This window comes from Bombina bombina, chromosome 1 (assembly GCF_027579735.1).
Source record: "Bombina bombina isolate aBomBom1 chromosome 1, aBomBom1.pri, whole genome shotgun sequence".
Taxonomy (NCBI): Eukaryota; Metazoa; Chordata; class Amphibia; order Anura; family Bombinatoridae; genus Bombina; species Bombina bombina.
The window spans coordinates 1,373,575,284-1,373,594,380 of NC_069499.1; the positions used below are offsets into that span (position 1 = coordinate 1,373,575,284).

The 19,097-nt window shown below is 37.3% G+C and overlaps 1 protein-coding gene across 1 annotated transcript in view; it reads left to right on the forward strand.

Moving 5' to 3' along the window:
* Positions 1-1,192: 1,192 nt before the first annotated feature.
* LOC128650470 (uncharacterized) overlaps positions 1,193-19,097 on the forward strand; it is a 25,915-nt gene continuing 8,010 nt past the window's right edge. Inside the window, exons 1-4 of the mRNA XM_053704421.1 lie at positions 1,193-1,353; positions 14,080-14,235; positions 14,559-14,723; positions 16,036-16,194. Of these exons, the coding sequence (XP_053560396.1) occupies positions 1,351-1,353; positions 14,080-14,235; positions 14,559-14,723; positions 16,036-16,194 (483 nt within the window). The 5' untranslated portion in view covers positions 1,193-1,350. The remainder of the gene's footprint in view (positions 1,354-14,079; positions 14,236-14,558; positions 14,724-16,035; positions 16,195-19,097) is intronic.

Sequence of the window (19,097 nt, forward strand, 5' to 3'; positions counted from 1 at the left end):
GCGTTTGTGAAAACAGGCCCTGTCATGAATTACATTCCGCTTGGGCACAAAATGGGTGCTGAGCTTATTCATAACTATCTCAAAATAATTTAAAATGAAAGTAATTCTTCCCCTTCACGAAATGTAAAAGCATTATACACAGGCTCCACATCTTTCCCCATAGAGTATAGGAGAGAATGAACTTGTACTTCACCACTCTCCTTGTCCAGTTTCAAAGCGATCATGAAGTGTGCAAACTGCTGTTGCCATGTGGGCCTTTCTGCAGGCTGGGAGAAGTCAAATGGCTCTGGTAGAGTAAATTTCGACATTGTCACTGAGCAGGAAACAAAAGCGCAGGTCCGTACTTCTGACACCATGTCATGAGATGCAGGACACGGTAAGCTGGATACAACGCAATTTTATTGCAGAGTTTTAAAGTTATTATGCTACTAGGGTTGCCACCTCAGCCATGTTTTCCTTGACACTTATGAGTTATACATGCTGCAGGGTGTGCAGAGGGAACATGAATTGCACCCCTGGACAGCACATGAATAGTGGCTCTGGACAGCACTATTCATGTTCCTCCCTGCACACCCTGCAGCATGTATAACTCATAAGTGTCCAGGAAAACATAGCTGAGGTGGCAACCCTATATGCTACGCCATACACAATGCTTGATTGCTGTGCAACTGAATATAACGGTCTCAACCGCCACACCCCACTTCCTGTGACGTCACACCCGCTCTCATCACAAACCCCAAAACATGATTCAGATAAAGCACGTGATTGTAAACAACTTTCTAATTTACCACTAGCATCACTTGTTCTTTGTTCTCTTGGTATCTTTTGTTGAAAAGCAAGGATGTATGCTTAGGAGCCGGCCCATTTCTGGAGCACTATATGGCAACAGTTATGAAAGGAAGTTATCCATTTGCAAGAGCAATAGATGGCAGCACTTTTTCCAGCCATTTAGTGCTCAAGATGCCAACGTATATCATGGGAACAAAGCAAATTGAATAACAGAAGTAAGTTTGAGTCAAATTGGCATGCTCTGTCTGAATCACTAAAGAACATTCTTAAGATTCATATCCTCTTAAGTGTATTTTTTTGTATTGTTTATTCGTGACCCCTTAGACACTACCTCTGAATCACAAGTTTTCTGTTGCTATGCTGAGTAACTGTAATCAGCAGGGAAAGAGTCACAGTCAATGCAACTCATGCAGACAGGAATGCTGAAATTAGGGAGGGGTGTTGTCTAGAGGACTGTATGGGTGCGGTTCTAGTTTGCTACAATTTATCCCTTCCAGCTCTCAGTGCAGTTCTCTCACCTACACAGCCCTACTTGCACTGATCTGTCTGCATCCTCTCACCATGGTAAGCTGGGTGCTTTTTTATTTGATATTTAGTTAGAGAACCACTCAAGCTTAAATAGCACTTGCCCTGAATATGAGTTGAGGAACTTTATTTGCTAAAAGTAGAGACAGGAAGAGGATTTTAGCTGCGTTGCATATAAATATGGCTGGCAGGCTAAGGTTAACTATGTGTGTGTTTTTGCTACGTGCTAGAAGAAGGCTGTAAATACAAATTCTATATTGTGTATCTGTTTCCTGATTGGTTAGAATTCTCAGCTATAAGGTGACAACATAGTATTAATTTTATTTATATATTTGCTGTTAATTAGTGGTAGAAAAACCTTTAGCAGAAATTCTTACAAAAATGCCCCCCACACTTTTAATTAGTATTATTATTATTATTGATTTCTGGAATAATCAAACTTTTTTTTTTAGCCAACTTGTCAAAAGTTATTTTAGTTTATTTAACTAGACATGGGTTCAATTTGTACCACCTCTGCTGGGGACCTGTACCATGAATCTACAATCCTTTAAATAGTCTTCTGTTATTTTGCAGTGATTAAGCAAAATGCATTTTTTTTTTTTAATATTCTCTTCCTTATCAGCTGTAGTGAGGGAGAATTACTAAACTCAGAAAGAGCTGCTTCATAACGGAAATGAATGTAGTAATCACTGGTTTTAATAATTAAGACAGTGCTATTGATCTGAAAGTGTACTCACCACTTGTAGTGTATGGATCCTATTGTTGTACATATTGATTGTTTCAATGTGTTGCATTTTAGCAGCTGCTAAACTTAAAAAAAAAAAGGGATAGAAAGTTTATAATTGAAATGTGCATGGCTACATTTCAATTTTAAATATATACTTCCATTTCCTGTAAAGGTTAGTATTGTTTTTCAGGAGCATACCCACATATGCTATGAGAGCCTGCGCACCAGTATTCAAACACTGAGCGAGTAATCGGTGGCTTGCATGAAACAAATGAAGTCTACACAGATGCAATACACACAACCGCCAGCTCTTTCAGTATGTACGGTGTTTGAATGCTTGTGCACAGACCGTCACAGCAGAAAAAAACTTTTACTAGAAGCATTTTTGCAAATGGGAGTGTATTGCAAAGATGCTTCTATTTAACAAAGTAAAGGCATGAGGCACATTTCCATTTTGACCTATCTGTTTAGATATTGGGCTGAGTTATGCAGATATAATTTACTAAATTTGTACCTAAACATTAACTGTTCCTTTAAGTTAAAAATGTATCCCACAAATAAACTGTACACATATTATATCATCTAGAACTTCTACTTGTCACCTGAAATTTCAACTGAAAAAAGAAGTGAGAGCTCAAGGGCTAGAACATCCCTCATTTATTTGGGGAGAAGTAAAGTATCTATGTTCTTTGGCTTCAGAGGTAACACTGGGACAACAGGAAAGCTTCTGAGGGCCACTCGTTACTCAGCACTGCCTGGATACTGCTTATTATTAACTGCACCTAGTTATTGCTTACCTTGTGCAGTTTGCTCCGTTGCCGTGTTACCATTTACTCCTATGACAATATTATATGGCCATATATATGGTAATATAGTACACTATACACTAGGGTGACCATATTGCCGCTTTAAAAATACATATCTCAGGGCTATTAAAGGGATACTAACCCCAGGTTTTTTCTTTCATGATTCAGATAGAGCATGCAACTTTCTAATTTACTCCTATTAATTTTTCTTTGTTCTCATGTTATCTTGATTTGAAAAAGCAGTAATAAAAGGTTAGGAGCCGACCCATTTTTTAGTTCAGCACCTTGGTAGAGCTACTGATTGGTTTGCTACATTTAGCCACAAATCAGCATTTGCTACCCATGTGCTGAACAAAAAATGGTCTGGCTCTAAACCTTACAGTACTGCTTTTTCAATCAAGATAGCATGAGAACAAAGTAAAATTGATAATAGGAGTACATTAGAAAGGTGCTTAAAATCTCATGCTCTATCTGAATCATGAAAGAAAAAAAATTGGGTTTAGTATCCCTTTAAAGTTTTTTTTATAAGAACCCTGACATATATATTTTTCATATGTGCTCCTTTTTAAAGCGGCAATATGGTCACCCTACTATTCACCCATAGTTTAAAAGTGTAGGTGTAGAGAGACCGGATATGGGACAATACAAACATCTTATAAGAGGTTAAATAAAAGGAAACCTCCACGTGTTCATTAATATAGCTTCATCCAGCCTAAGGCTACAGGGCCAAAAGGCATCCATTAGTGCTTTATATGTGGCTCTCCGCACATCTCCCACTCCACAAATATAATGCAGAGACCTACAATTCTCTACCAAAGACTAATTAGTGCTCTCTGTTTCCTTTTGTGCCAATGTAAGGTGGGTGCACAAATCTTGCAAAAAAAAAAAAAACCATTTGAGGTTTTGAAACAAATATAGAAATGTTTTATACAAAATATATATTTTAAAATGTGTTCACAGGCCTGCAAGCAAATAAAAACTGATGTAGCCCTACATTTAAAGGGGTTGGACCCTCCTGGTCTACACCATCCATCAGCAACCTAATCCTGTTTGCCACTAAGCATTGTCCTGTTTCAGTCACACACTTGTAACTTGCATGAAAAGAGTAAATGCATCTCCATGTGACAAGTGTAAACTATCAGTTCAGCTAACAATACTGATAATGTGACATCATCATTAGAGGGATTTATTACTGAAAATGATGGTAATCTCTAGTCTAATAGAACTGCTTCTTTCCCTGAATTTGTATTTTGTATGCTTGCTTCTCTCTCATTTCCGCCCCACCCATTGTATGACTGCTCCCTTCTCTAAGACCAGCACATAACTGTTGGCTTTACTGTCAGAAAAACCTGTTTTCTCTTTATGTTTGGGCAAGCTGAGCATGTTTCTACCTGCAAATACACAACAGCAGCCAGGGAGCAGTGTGTGGTTGGGGGGGGGGGGGTTACATTCTGGGTGTGGCAGTGCAGGGATGGCCACAGTAATTTGAACTAATGAAGGATGATAATTTGTTGCAATAGTCACATAGGCCTGAGCATCCTCTTCATTATTCATTCATTCAGAGTGAGTTTTAAATATACATATTTTCTGCCAATCTTAGGACTGCATCAAAACATATATAATTGTGATTGTATTAAATTATATATACAGGGGGAATATGTCTGTCAAAAGAACTGAAATAAGGGGGCAGCTTGCAGAGGCTTTGATACAAGATAATCACAGAGATAAAGTGTATTTATATAACACTGTTGGTTATGCAAAACTAAGGAATGGGTAATAAAGGGATTATCTATCTTTTAAAACAATAATAATTCTGGTGTAGACTGTCTCTTTTACGTTGCTGTGCTTTGGCAATAGTGTCCACTTGGGAGTTTGGGCTGGGATAGTGGTCTGAGGTTACAAATTGGCCAAAGTTGTGTAGTGGGGGAGATGCAGTCAGAGATTATTTTTATTATGGATATAGGTGCCACTATTGTTGCAGATAGGGCCAGGTTGGCCACAAGCTCCTTTCTGGGCATTGCTTTATTATGTATTTAGTGGCACACATATAGTGCGTTGTGACTATATAATAGTGACTTGGTCAGAGGCGTAATTAGAAACCACAGGGCCCAGGTGCAAGAATCTAAGAAGCCCCCCCCCCCCCCCAAAAAAGGTAAATTTTGATACATATCGATTTTTTTATTATTATTTATTTTTTAAGACAGATACGGATAGGGTATAGCGCTAGACCAAAAACCTACTTAGCCTCACTAAAGGTTATTGTCTCCTCCCTAGACAATAGAGAATTAAGAATGTAAAATCAGTGGATATAGGAGGCGCTATAGAGCCGTAGGATATATAGATATAAATAAATGTAAAATTCACTGTATCGTGACCAGTTAAAACATTCAAAAAATTAAAAATCCAAAAATCCCAATGACCCTTAAGGGATACGTTAAAATACTATTTATGTGCAAAATCTGTGATAAAAAATCGGTGATAATTAAAAATAGAGGAAAATATCTACGTACATATATATATAAACAATTTATCCAAGTGAAAAATCAAAGTGAAATAAATGCAGTATATCAAAGTGCAATCAATGATCAAGTGACAATAATTAGTAAAACACAGATGTGATATTTAAGTCAATGCATAAAAGGTTGACAAACAATCCATATAACATCATACATAAAATAAAGTAAAACCGGTTTAAACATACACACTATACATAACCCCTCAGATTCCCCAAATCAAATGTGGCTGGTGGAGAACACCTATAATGATTGTGTTCTAGGGGATCCCCCAAAGAAGATGGTCCGGCATGACAATGTGGGTTTAATTATTGTAAATCCAAAGATATAAATGTTAATGTTTCTGAATGGTGCCGTTATATCCCCAGTCTTTTTTGGTCACAAATAAAAGCCCACAATGGTATAGAGCTCCTTCCTTAATGTTCTCTTAGTTAAAGGCAATCAAGTATTTATAACTTAGCCGGGAGGCTCTCCTACCTTCTTACAAGTGTCTGCCAGCGATCTCCTTACCTGGCCCGACACTCCGGCTGCTCCTTTAGATGTCTGCTCAGCGAAAATCCTGTGAGTGACGTCGCCCGGTTCCGGATCCTAGGTGACCACTTGCGCAAGTGTTTGTTTCCACAGGATGTCCTCTGTACGCCAGGGTACAGAGAGTTCACTTCAGCTTGAAACGTTTTGTGGAGAAACTAATTTAAAAGATATTAATACATTTTTGTGCCAAGCAGTTTAGGCTCGACTGAGTCAGTCACTTCATAAGCAGATCTAATCATCTAAAGGAAATAGTTACCTGTGGAAAGGTGTTGTAGCAATAGCGAATCACCTGTGTAGAGAGTGGATTTAAGGGCAAAGGTTGCAGGAAGTAGCATCTTGAAAAAGACCCAGAAGGGGTTGAAACGCGTAGAGGACTTACCTGCTACTGTTTGCGATTTTTTTGGAGGACCGAAGCTGAAGTGAACTCTCTGTACCCTGGCGTACAGAGGACATCCTGTGGAAACAAACACTTGCGCAAGTGGTCACCTAGGATCCAGAACCGGGTGACGTCACTCACAGGATTTTCGCTGAGCAGACATCTAAAGGAGCAGCCGGAGTGTCGGGCCAGGTAAGGAGATCGCTGGCAGACACTTGTAAGAAGGTAGGAGAGTCTCCCGGCTAAGTTATAAGTACTTGATTGCCTTTAACTAAGAGAACATTAAGGAAGGAGCTGTGTTTAAACCGGTTTTACTTTATTTTATGTATGATTGATTGTTATATGGATTGTTTATGTCAACCTTTTATGCATTGACTTATTAAATATCACATCTGTGTTTTACTAATTATTGTCACTTGATCATTGATTGCACTTTGATATACTGCATTTATTTCCCTTTGATTTTTCACTTGGATAAATTGTTTTTATATATATATGTACATAGATATTTTCCTTTATTTTTAATTATCACTGATTTTTTTTATCACAGATTTTGCACATAAATAGTATTTTAACGTATCCCTTAAGGGTCATTGGGATTTTTGGATTTTTAACTTTTTGAATATTTTAACTGGTCACGATACAGTGAATTTTACATTTATTTATATCTATATATTTATTTTTTAACATTTAACACACAAAAAAATATGAATCAGATTACATCTGCAAAAGGAGGTACCCTCTGCCCACAGTCTGTGAGATGGTCTGACCCCCTATTACTGTATATAGTGACACTGTTTAACCCACCAGTACTGTATATAGTGAGTTAGTGACACAGTCTGTAATCTCCCGGTGAGATGGCTGGCCTGCCCCTACCTGCCCCTACCTGCCCCAGTACTTTATAAAGTGACCACAGTAGTCTGTGACATGATCCAGCCCCCCCCCATACTGTATATAGTGACTCCCCCCCATGCTGTAGTAACAAGGTCTGTAATTTGCTGGTTCCACACACACACACACACACACACACCCCAATGGGTAAACACTAACCCCTGTAGTCAGAGACACTAGTGAAGCATCACGTCACATTCACATGATATCAGTGCAGGCAGTGGCAGGTCAACGTCTTTTTATTGAAGAAAAAAATATTATTTTTAAGCTGGGCCCCCACCTTCAGGGACCCGGTCGCAGTTGCGAAACTCTCCACCCCTGGACTTGGTTTTCCTCTTGAGGGAGATACAAAGCTGCAAGGAAAAAGGGAATTTGGCTTCATCGAGTTTTCATATACTGGCTGCATTTCTCCCACAAGATTGAGACGATCTAGCCCTCTGAGAGCCCATGTGTCCAACAGCCATATCCGTAGCTAACACAAAGGCACTCATGAATTCTTCAAGGATCATTTAGCCAAGCAGAAGTCAGCGCACTTTGAATTGAATTTAAATGCAATGCTGAATACTTCTAGTTATATTTTTGTTACATTGTAAATATCTAATAAGAATTGTCATGCAATCTGATGTTAACTATGCTGAATTTCTTTCCACTACATCCCAGAAAAATTTCCATTTGAAATGTCTCCTCTATTCATACTACATCTCCTTATTTTACACATGCGCCTCTGTCTTACACACTCCCCTCCGGTGGTTGGTTGTGGTGATGTGCAGTGCAAGTTTTTATCCCTCCTTCTACCTAATAAAGCAACTGTTGAGGAATGCTGTCTCATTAAAAAGATGCAATACCTCCCCTTTGGTGTCAGCATTTGAACTAAGCTGGATTTGTGTTTTATTTATTTTTGTGATTTTTTTATTTTATTTTTGTATTAACTCCTTTTGTGTCAGTGCAATAGTGTTTACATCAGAAAAAAAGTTCTGATGTAAACACTATTAGTAAAAATTAAATTTCAAGGCTTGGATTTGGATCATGTGGGACTACCTATGCTGCTAGACACCCCCCCAAGACCGATCCTTGCCTATGTCAAAGGGGGAAGCTGCAGGATGTTGTATAGGGTAGGAAATTCCATGCCGTCCTAACTGTGTTAAAGCCCAGCGCTGTTAGGACGGCATGGAACGTCCTAACAGCGTAAAGGGGTTAAAATTCTTCTGAGTTTTACAGTTTACATTAACTCCTTCACCCAAAAAGACGTGTGTGTGTGTGTATATATATATATGTGTGTATATATATATATATATATATATATATATATATATGTGTGTGTATATGTATGTGTATATATATATATATATATATATATATATATATATATATATATATATATATACACACACACACGTCTGAGCTTCAGGAAGTTCCAGCAGTTTCAGCTGTTAAGTAACAGCTGAGAGCTGGAGTTCCTGAGCTCCAGGCATATGGAATGGGAGCATGACCAATGCCCCGGTTCCATATGAGGACAGATGCCAGATTGTTAAAGACAGTGACACTGTGTGTGTCACCATCTGTAAAGATGTTTTGCTGGTACCGGCGGGAGGTGTGGGAGGGAATCCGAGAGGCAGTTGGGCGGTCCAGTAGCGAAGTAGGAAGAAAGGGAAGTGGGAGGGCCCCACAATGGGGAAAAAAATTAAAATAGACTGAGGGAAGGGGCGCTACACTACTGAAAAAATGTGGGGTGGGTATGTAGGGGGACCTAACTAATGATTGCGGGATGGAGGAGGTGGGGGTACAACTACATTACAGACAATCCAAAAATTAAAAAAAAAACATTTTATAGGTGCTGGCAGACAGTTGTCAGTACCTTAGATGGCGGACAAGAGTTAGATGAGGGAGGGGTAGAAAGTTGTTTGAGAGGGATTAGGAAGGTTGGAGGGTAAGGGGGGATCCCACTCTGCAGCTGATATAAAAATATTTAATTTAAAAAATTAGCAATTGGCTGCCTTCAAATTACCAAAAAGCAATGGCAAAGTCATATATGTCTGCTATTTCTGAACAAAGAGGATCCCAGAGAAGCTTTTACAACCATTTGTGCCATGATTGCATAAGCAGTATGTAAATAATTTCAGTGAGAAACCCAAATGCCTAGATTTAGAGTTCTGCAGTAGCCGTCAAAAGCAGCGTTAAGGGCTCCTAACGCTGGTTTTGGCCGCCCGCTGGTATTTAGAGTCAGTCAGGAAAGGGTCTAATGCTCACTTTCCAGCCGTGACTTTTCCATACCAATTGCGTATCCTATCTTTTCAATGGGATCTTCCTAACGCCGGTATTTAGAGTCTTGGCTGAAGTGAGCGTTAGAACTCTAACGACAAAACTCCAGCCGCAGAAAAAAGTCAGGAGTTAAGAGCTTTCTGGGCTAACGCCGGTTCATAAAGCTCTTAACTACTGTGCTCTAAAGTACACTAACACCCATAAACTACCTATGTACCCCTAAACCGAGGTCCCCCCACATCGCCGCCACTCTAATAAATATTTTTAACCCCTAATCTGCTGACCGCACACCGCTGCAACCTACATTATCCCTATGTACCCCTAATCTGCTGCCCCTAACATCGCCGAAACCTACATAATATTTATCAACCCCTAATCTGCCGACCGGACCTCGCCGCTACTCTAATAAATGTATTAACCCCTAAAGCTAAGTCTAACCCTAACACCCCCCTAAATTAAATATAATTTAAATCTAACGAAATATTTCTTATTAAATAAATTAATCCTATTTAAAGCTAAATACTTACCTGTAAAATAAATCCTAATATAGCTACAATATAACGAATAATTATATTGTAGCTATTTTAGCATTTATATTTATTTTACAGGCAACTTTGTATTTATTTTAACTAGGTACAATAGCTATTAAATAGTTATTTACTATTTAATAGCTACCTAGTTAAAATAATTACAAAATTACCTGTAAAATAAATCCTAACCTAAGTTACAATTAAACCTAACACTACACTATCAATAAATTAATTAACTAAATTACCTACAATTAAATCAACTAAACTAAATTACAAAAAAACCCACTAAATTATAAAAAAGGATTACAAGAATTTTAAGCTAATTACACCTACTCTAAGCCCCCTAAAAAAATAACAAAGCCCCCCAAAATAAAAAAATGTCCTACCCTAAAATAAAAAGTTAACAGCTCTATTACCTTACCAGCCCTTAAAAGGGCTTTTTGCGGGGCATGCCCCAATGAAATCCGCTCTTTTGCCTGTAAAAAAAAACACAATACCACCCCCCACATTACAACCCACCACCCACATACCCCTACTCTAACCCAAACCCCCCTTAAAAAACCTAACACTACCCCCCTGAAGATCTCCCTACCTTGAGTCGTCTTCACTCAGCCGAGCAGCGATGGACCAAAAGAAGACATCCGGAGCAGCAGAAGTCTTCATCCTATCCGGGCAGAAGAGGACATCCGGACTGGCAAACATCTTCATCCAAGCGGCATCTTCTATCTTCATCCATCCGACGAGGAGCGGCTCCATCTTCAAGACCTCTGGCGCAGAACATCCTCTTCTTCCGACAATGAATGAAGGTTCCTTTAAGTGACGTCATCCAAGATGGCGTCCCTCGAATTCCAATTGGCTTATAGGATTCTATCAGCCAATCGGAATTAAGGTAGGAAAAATCTGATCCAATCAGCCAATCAGATTGAGCTCGCATTCTATTGGCTGTTCCGATCAGCCAATAGAATGCGAGCTCAATCGGAATTCGATGAAGACTTCTGCCGCTCCGGATGTCTTCTTTTGGTCCATCGCTGATCGGCTGAGTGAAGACGACTCAAGGTAGGGAGATCTTCAGAGGGGTAGTGTTAGGTTTATTTAAGGGGGGTTTGGGTTAGAGTAGGGGTATGTGGGTGGTGGGTTGTAATGTTGGGAGGTGGTATTGTGTTTTTTTTACAGGCAAAAGAGCTGATTTCTTTGGGGCATGCCCCACAAAAAGCCCTTTTAAGGGCTGGTAAGGTAATAGAGCTGTTAACTTTTTATTTTAGAATAGGGTAGGGCATTTTTTTATTTTGGGGGGCTTTATTTTTTTAGGGGGCTTAGATAGGGTTGCCACCTCAGCCATGTTTTCCTGGACACTTATGAGTTACACATGCTGCAGGGTATGCATGGAGGAACATGTATTGTGTTTCTGGACAGCACTATTCATATTCCTCCCTGCAGCATGTGTAACGTATAAGTGTTCTGTATTTTAAGGGACGGGTGGCAACCCAAGGCTTAGAGTAGGTGTAATTAGCTTAAAATTCTTGTAATCCATCTTTTTTTTTTTTTTTTTTTTTTTTTTTTTTTTTTTTTTTTTTTTTTTTTTTTTTTTTTTTGTAATTTAGTTTAGTTGATTTAATTGTAGGTAATTGTAGATAGTTTATTTAATTAATTTATTGATAGTGTAGTGTTAGGTTTAATTGTAACTTATGTTAGGATTTATTTTACAGGTAATTTTGTAATTATTTTAACTAGGTAGCTATTAAATAGTAAATAACTATTTAATAGCTATTGTACCTAGTTAAAATAAATACAAAGTTGCCTGTAAAATAAATATAAATGCTAAAATAGCTACAATATAATTATTTGTTATATTGTAGCTATATTAGGATTTATTTTACAGGTAAGTAATTAGCTTTAAATACAATTAATTTATTTAATAAGAAATTATTTTGTTAGATTTAAATTATATTTAATTTAGGGGGGTGTTAGGGTTAGACTTAGCTTTAGGGGTTAATACGTTTTATTAGAGTAGCGGCGAGATCCGGTTGGCAGATTAGGGGTTAATACTTGAAGTTAGGTGTCAAAGATGTTAGGGAGGGCAGATTAGGGGTTAATAAAATTTATTATAGGGGTTGCGAGACGGGAGTGCGGCGGTTTAGGAGTTAATAGATTTATTATAGTGGCGGCGAGATCCGGTCGGCAGATTAGGGGTTAATAAGTGTAGGTAAGGTAGTGGCGACGTTGGGGGGGCAGATTAGGGGTTAATAAATATAGGGATCGGCGGTGTTAGGGGCAGCAGATTAGGGGTTCATAGGGATAATGTAGGTTGCGGCGGTGTCCGGAGCGGCAGATTACGGGTTAATAATGCAGGGGTCAGCGATAGCGGGGGCGGCAGATAAGGGGTTAATAAGTTTAAGGTTAGGGGTGTTTAGACTCGGGGATCATGTTAGGGTGTTAGGTGCAGACTTAGGAAGTGTTTCCCAATAGGAAACAATGGGGCTGCGTTAGAAGCTGAACGCTGCTTTTTTGCAGGTGTTAGGTTTTTTTCAGCTCAAACTGCCCCATTGTTTCCTATGGGGAAATCGTGCACAAGCACGTTTTTCAAGCTGGCCGCTACCGTAAGCAACGCTGGTATTGATAGTTGAAGTGGCGGTAAATATGCCTGTACGCTCCCTTTTTGGAGCCTAACGCAGCCATTCGGACAACTCTAAATACCAGCATTATTTAAAAGGTGCGGGGGGGAAAAAACACGCGTAGCTAACGCACCCCTTTGGCCGCAAAACTCTAAATCTAGGTGAAAGTCTGTGAAAAAATTTATGATTTTTTTTTTTTTATCGCATTTGGCGGTGAAATGGTGCCATGAAATATAACAAAATGGGCCTAGATCAATACCTTGTCTACTTAAAAATATATATTTAGTTTTAAATTTAAAAAAAGGCTCTATTTCTGTTTAAATAAAGTGAGAGCAAACATGCGATCTCCTTTCCTTAAAGATAGGGTGAGTTTTACAAAAGGATGACAGAAACCTAATTATTTTTAATGATGGTAAATCCTAGCGTTTGTTATATGCTTGGATTTACCATCACTTTAAGGGTATCTTAAAAATGTGTGGAGAGAACATAATAGGTTAAATTTGTATTGTCAAAATTATTTGAATACCACATCTCTGAAATAAGAATACTGTCTATTTTTTAAAGAACATATCCGTCTTTTTAAGATTATATATTTTATTCCTACTTGTTTTCTGCATAAAGTGCATCATGATACCAAACGAGAGAAAAAAAATATATGGTTTTGTCTCCTCCTAAAATATTTGTTAGAGGTATGACTCACACACTTTGCTATATCTGCAATCTTCAGGTTTTTTTCTTTTAAAAGATCATCATACACATTGAGAAAATTACACCTAGACCACATAAATTGTATTGTCCTAGACGGAAGTGGAATACGCCAGTCAAGAGAAGAGCTTCCTGTTCTCTATTTTCGGCAGACTGTATATGGCTGTGTTATGTGGGTGGGGAGTGTGTTGAATTTGAGAAAGGAATAGGGAGCTATGTGAGATCAGAGTTAAAGGAACAGTCAACACCAGAGTTTTTGTTGTTTAAAAAGAAAGATAATCCCTTTATTACCCATTCCCCAGTTTTTTGTATAATCAACACAGTTATAATATACTTTTTACCTCTGTAATCACCTTTTATCTAAGATTCTGCTGACTGCCCCCTTATTTCAGTTCTTTTGACAGACTTGCATTTTAGCCAATCATTGCTCACTCCTAGGTCACCTCACATGCATGAGCTCAATGTTATCTATATGAAACACATGAACTAATGCCCTCTAGTGGTCAAAATTCATTCAGATTAGAGGCAGTCTTCAAGGTCTAAGAAATTAGCATATGAACCTTCTAGTTTTAGCTTTCAACTAAGAATACCAAGAGAACAAAGCAAAAATTGTGATAAAGGTAAATTAGGAAGTTGTTTAAAATTACATGCCCTATTTAAATCATGAAAGTTTTGTTTGGACTTGACTGTCCCTTTTTAAATGCTTAGTTATAGCTTAATGAATTTGTTTTATAGGATCTGGTGTACAAACTGTATGGGGGTTTAGTACGATTATGTTGTACAGCTGACTGATTTTGACTTTCTTTTGAACATAGGCAAGCAGGCAAGCCCCCCCAACTGAGACAGTGAGATCCATGGAGAAAATCATCACTATATTCCAGCGTTATGCAGGCAAAGAGGGTGACCAGAGCAAAATGAGCTACAGTGAATTTGAGGCTTTCATGAAAACTGAGCTCTCTTCTTTTACAGATGTAAGTAAATTGGATTCCAGTTATAAAATAAGGAACACTGGGGATTAGGAAGAAAGGCTTTTTAGCCACAGACTATTTCTTTTTTTTTATTTCTTAATTTTAAAATTGTCTTTCTTTTTATACCTTTACATCTTCTGCAGTAACTTGAAATAAGCTAAATGGATTCAGTTGGACACAATATCTCTATGGTCTTTTTTTGCTTTAGCAACCATGAAATCTTCCCTCTTTTTTTGGTAATTCTTTTTCTTCTCCGTTCATACCTTTTTTTGTGTAGTAACCCTATGCACTGTTTTATTTTATTACAAATGTGTTGTGTTTATCAGAATCAGAAGGACCAAGGCATTTTGCACAGGATGATGAATTCAGTAGATGGGGGTGTAGATGGTCAAAAGGACTCACAGTTGGACTTTCAAGAGTTTCTCAATCTCATTGGTGGAATGATGGTGGCTTGTCATGATGCCCTATCCAAATGCCCTCCAGGAAAGAAGGTAACTAAATCTGATTGGTAGGGCTGCATCCTGGTGGCTTTTACTCCATGAACAGAATCTTTTTACAAAATAAGATCAGTTTTACATAATCACATGGTTAGAGTATATCCTAACCTTTTAGAAAAGCTCATAAATTTACCATTCAAGCCTATGAGGATTTTTGTAGGTAAATCATTTTGGAAACACTTTACTTAAGTACAGGTAGCCCTCAGTTTACGCCGGGGTTAGGTTCCAGAAGGAATGGTTGTAAATCGAAACCGTTGTAAATTGAAACCCAGTTTATAATGTAAGTCAATGGGAAGTGAGGGAGATAGGTTCCAGGCCCCTCTCAAAATTGTCATAAGTAACACCTAATACATTATTTTTAAAGCTTTGGAATGAAGACTTTAAATGCTAAACAGCATTATAAAGCTAATAAAATAATCACACAACACAGAATATATAATTAAACTAAGTTAAATGAACAAAACATTTGCTAAATAGCATTATAAACCTAATAAAATAATCACACAACACAGATTTCATTTGAATTTTTCTGCAAACAGTTCTTTCTATGCATTCCAATCTGGACTGATTTATAGGCAGGAAGATCTTGTTCCTTTGAAATCTGCTCGATAGCTCAGGTCTGGTTAAACTGAATAATTTCAGCTTGCTTAGCTTTGCTGCAATACAAGCGGACAGCTCCACCTACTGGCTATTTTAATAAATGCACTGCTTCTCAATGCTTTTCAATAGCAGTCACATGACTGGAAAAAAAGGTTGTTATTCTGAAACGGTGTAAATTGAACCGTTGTAAAACGAGGGCCACCTGTATTTTATTACTAGAATTCTAATTTATAACGCTATATGATCTCTTTCTTTTAAGTTAGGCACTTTCTATAAAAAGTTATTCTATATTATAAAAGGCCAAGTATGTTTGTCCGATGCAGTCATGGGGAGTAGAGACTGCGCAAGGGCAAACATACCTGGCCATAAGGAAGGATCAGTCAGTGAGGATCAGACATCAGAGAGGGGCGGTGCGTGGTGGGGGGAGGGCATGAGCGGGTGGGACCGCTGCACTACCGAAAAAAAGTTGAGAGCTGCAGGGAAGGGGAAGGAGGGAGGGAGAAGGGATCCAAGTGGATGGGAATTTTGGCCCGTGCACACAGGCTTTCGGACTAGTTTAATATATTTTAATATCTAATACACCTCTTATGGGAAAAAAATTCAGGAGTTTACTATATGTTCTATGCAGCAGCCCGCTTGATACGGGTCAGGTCTTTTTTTTTTTTTTTTTTTTTTTTAAATATACCTTCTCTTAATTTTATAACAGCCGCAGCCCCAGAAGAAGCCTCCCACAGAGATGGAAACTGCCATGGAAAGCATAATCCGTGTATTTCAGCACTACGCAGGCAAAAAAGGGGATGCATGTCAAATGTGCTACACAGAATTTGAAGCATTTATGAAGACTGAGCTGAAATCATTCACAGACGTAAGTGCACTGGGTATTTTGGACTGGGGGCACCAATATTGAGAGGTTATAAGTAAAGGGTCTGATGACTGTTTAGTAATATATTCTGCAAGATTAGGACTTTATTGAACAAAGTTTTTATGACATCTCTGTTTATATGGCCTAAATGGCAACAAAAAAAAATTAGCAATCTTGAATAATTTTTAGGGCCTTAAAATAGAGATCAAATTTCAGAAGCCAGAAAATGGAAACCTGAAGAAATGTATTCTGATAATCATTTTATATAAAGATAATTCATTTTCAGGGAATAATCAGGTAGATGAGGTCCAAAATTACAGTATACAAATGTCTTCCAACTGATATTCTGCATTAGGTGGATGTTTATATATTTTTTTTTGTTTGTTTAGTAGTCTGGAAACTGTTACTAGTAGGGAAAAATATATATTTTAGTCCACTCAATGCTAAATAAAGGGGAAAAAAACTTTTTTTACTTGTCAGGCCAATCAGAAGTGTCTTTATTATACTTTGGTCCACTTAAAGGGACACTGAACCCAAATGTTTTCTTTTGTGATTCAGATAGAGCAAGCAATTTTTAAGCAACTTTCTTATTTACCTCTATTATCAAATTTTATTTGAAAAGCAAAAATGTAAGTTTCGATGCAGGACAGTTTTTGGTGAACAACCTGGGTTGTGCATGCTGATTGGTGGATAAATTGACCTACCAGTAAACAAAAGCTGTCCAGGTTTCTGACCAAAACATTGGCTGGCTCCTTAGCTTAGATGCCTTCTTTTTCAAATAAAGATAGCAAGAGAACAAAGAAAAAATGATAATAGGAGTAAAATAGAAAGTTGCTTAAAATTGCATGCTCTATCTGAATCACAAAAGAAAAAAATTGGGTTCAGTGTTCCTTTAAGCTGAAAAGTGCCCACAAACAATGTAGCCCGAACTATATCATACATTGTATTTTGCATTTTATTTATTTATTTTCAATACATTATTTTGTAACAGTGACAAAGCAACTACAGCAAAACTGGTATGTCCACTTATCAATGTCAAATGATTTTAATTTTTCTTTTTTTAAATACTCCTTATGACAAACATTGTCACAGAACAGCTGGTGTAGAAAAAGCAAAAAAAAAACCACCACTTCCAAATGTCAGCCATGTGCCTTTTATATAAAACCAAACATTTAACCAATAAATTATTAGTCCAGAAATTGTCAAAACAAAGAAAGTAAATAATGTAAAAATGTTAAGTAACCAAGGGATTACTCTTGCCCTGCTTAATGGCCAATCATATTGAAGTGCTACTATCATCTGCTTAAAAGGGTGTTCCATTTTCCACACATAAGTCGTCTTGTTACTAAGTGGGTATCTGAAGAAATTAAAAGTTACACAGCCAGCCAGGCTTAAAGGGACATTCCAAATAAAATATAAATGCACATAGATGAATTACATCTTTGACTAGAAACATATTTGCAATATACATGTATTGGCAAAAATGCTTCTAGTAAAAGTTATCACCATTTTAGTGTTAGCATATTTCTCTGCACGTGCATGTGAATCATAACTAGATATTCTCAGTGCATCAGCATTTTTAAGTATTACAGCTGCTCAGAGCACCAGTGGGGCTTGTATCATATCAGCTATCAACAAATTGAGTAATTTCTAGATGGTACAAGCACCTTAGGCTCTCTGAGCAAGTGCTGTGTTTAAAATGCTGGTGCACGGTGCATACTTAAATACACTTTTGAAACTGCTCTAGCTTTTACTAGATCCATTTTTGCTAATATATATATATATATATATATATATATATATATATATATATATATATACTACAAAATTGCTTCTATTCAAAACTGAAATGCATCCATGAGGATTTTAATTTTGGCTACAATGTCCCTTTAACATTGAAATAATAATTTGTAGCACTGTATGATCAGCTAGATTTAAAACAAACAAGGAGATGTCCTTTAAAAACCACAACCTTTTCATCATAAGTTAAAATGTCTAAATATGTGTGTGTATGTATGTGTGTGTATATGTATGTGTGTGTGTGTGTGTGTATGTGTGTATATATATATATATTCTCCTTTACTTATTGTTTATGAATTGTTGAGAATAAAGTTAAAATAGTTTTTAGAAAGTATCCTTGGTAGACTCTCCAACAATACCTTTGGTGTAAACAAAAACGTTAAAGTAAAGAATTCCCATCACTGTGAGTTCTTAAAATGTTTTCAAAGTCTACCTTATACAGAGAGTTCTTTAATCCAGGTGTCTAGTTTGCCCCACAGTGCTTTGGGTAGTCTACCAAAATGCCGTTGTAATAATATTTAATCTTTTCAATCCATTTTTTTTTATTTTCAAATGATTTTACACTGTATAAACTTATTAGATTTCCTCAAAGTATTTTCTCTTTTTTTTTTTCACTTTGACTTCTCTCAAAACATTTTGGCTGTCAATCTTACACATGCTTAGCTTAGTTCAAATTTAAACAAACTTGATCATACTTCTTTTTGTTAAAACAGTGAAGAAACTGCACTTAAATTCTAAAACATGTTTGCAAATATGAACTTATTTAATTATCAAAATGTTAACTTCTAAACTCTTCATTCCAACTAAGAATAAACACAATGAAAAGGGTAATTTCATATTATAAACTGTTTACTAGGAGTTATTGAAAACCTGCAAGGAAACACAAAAGAGAGTTGTAATCAATAACATTTTTCATTAAGGCCTTGATTACAATCTATAGGCGATTTGCTCCTGAAAAGGCTTTTTGCTTTTCCGAACAAGGGCTTGATTAGGAGTGGCGCGTTAACTGTTGCGCACAAGCGATAAGGGGTATACTGCGGCTCTTTGCTCACGTCAGAAGTAGCACGCATGTTAAGATTTGAAAGTAAACGCATTCGCTTGAGAGT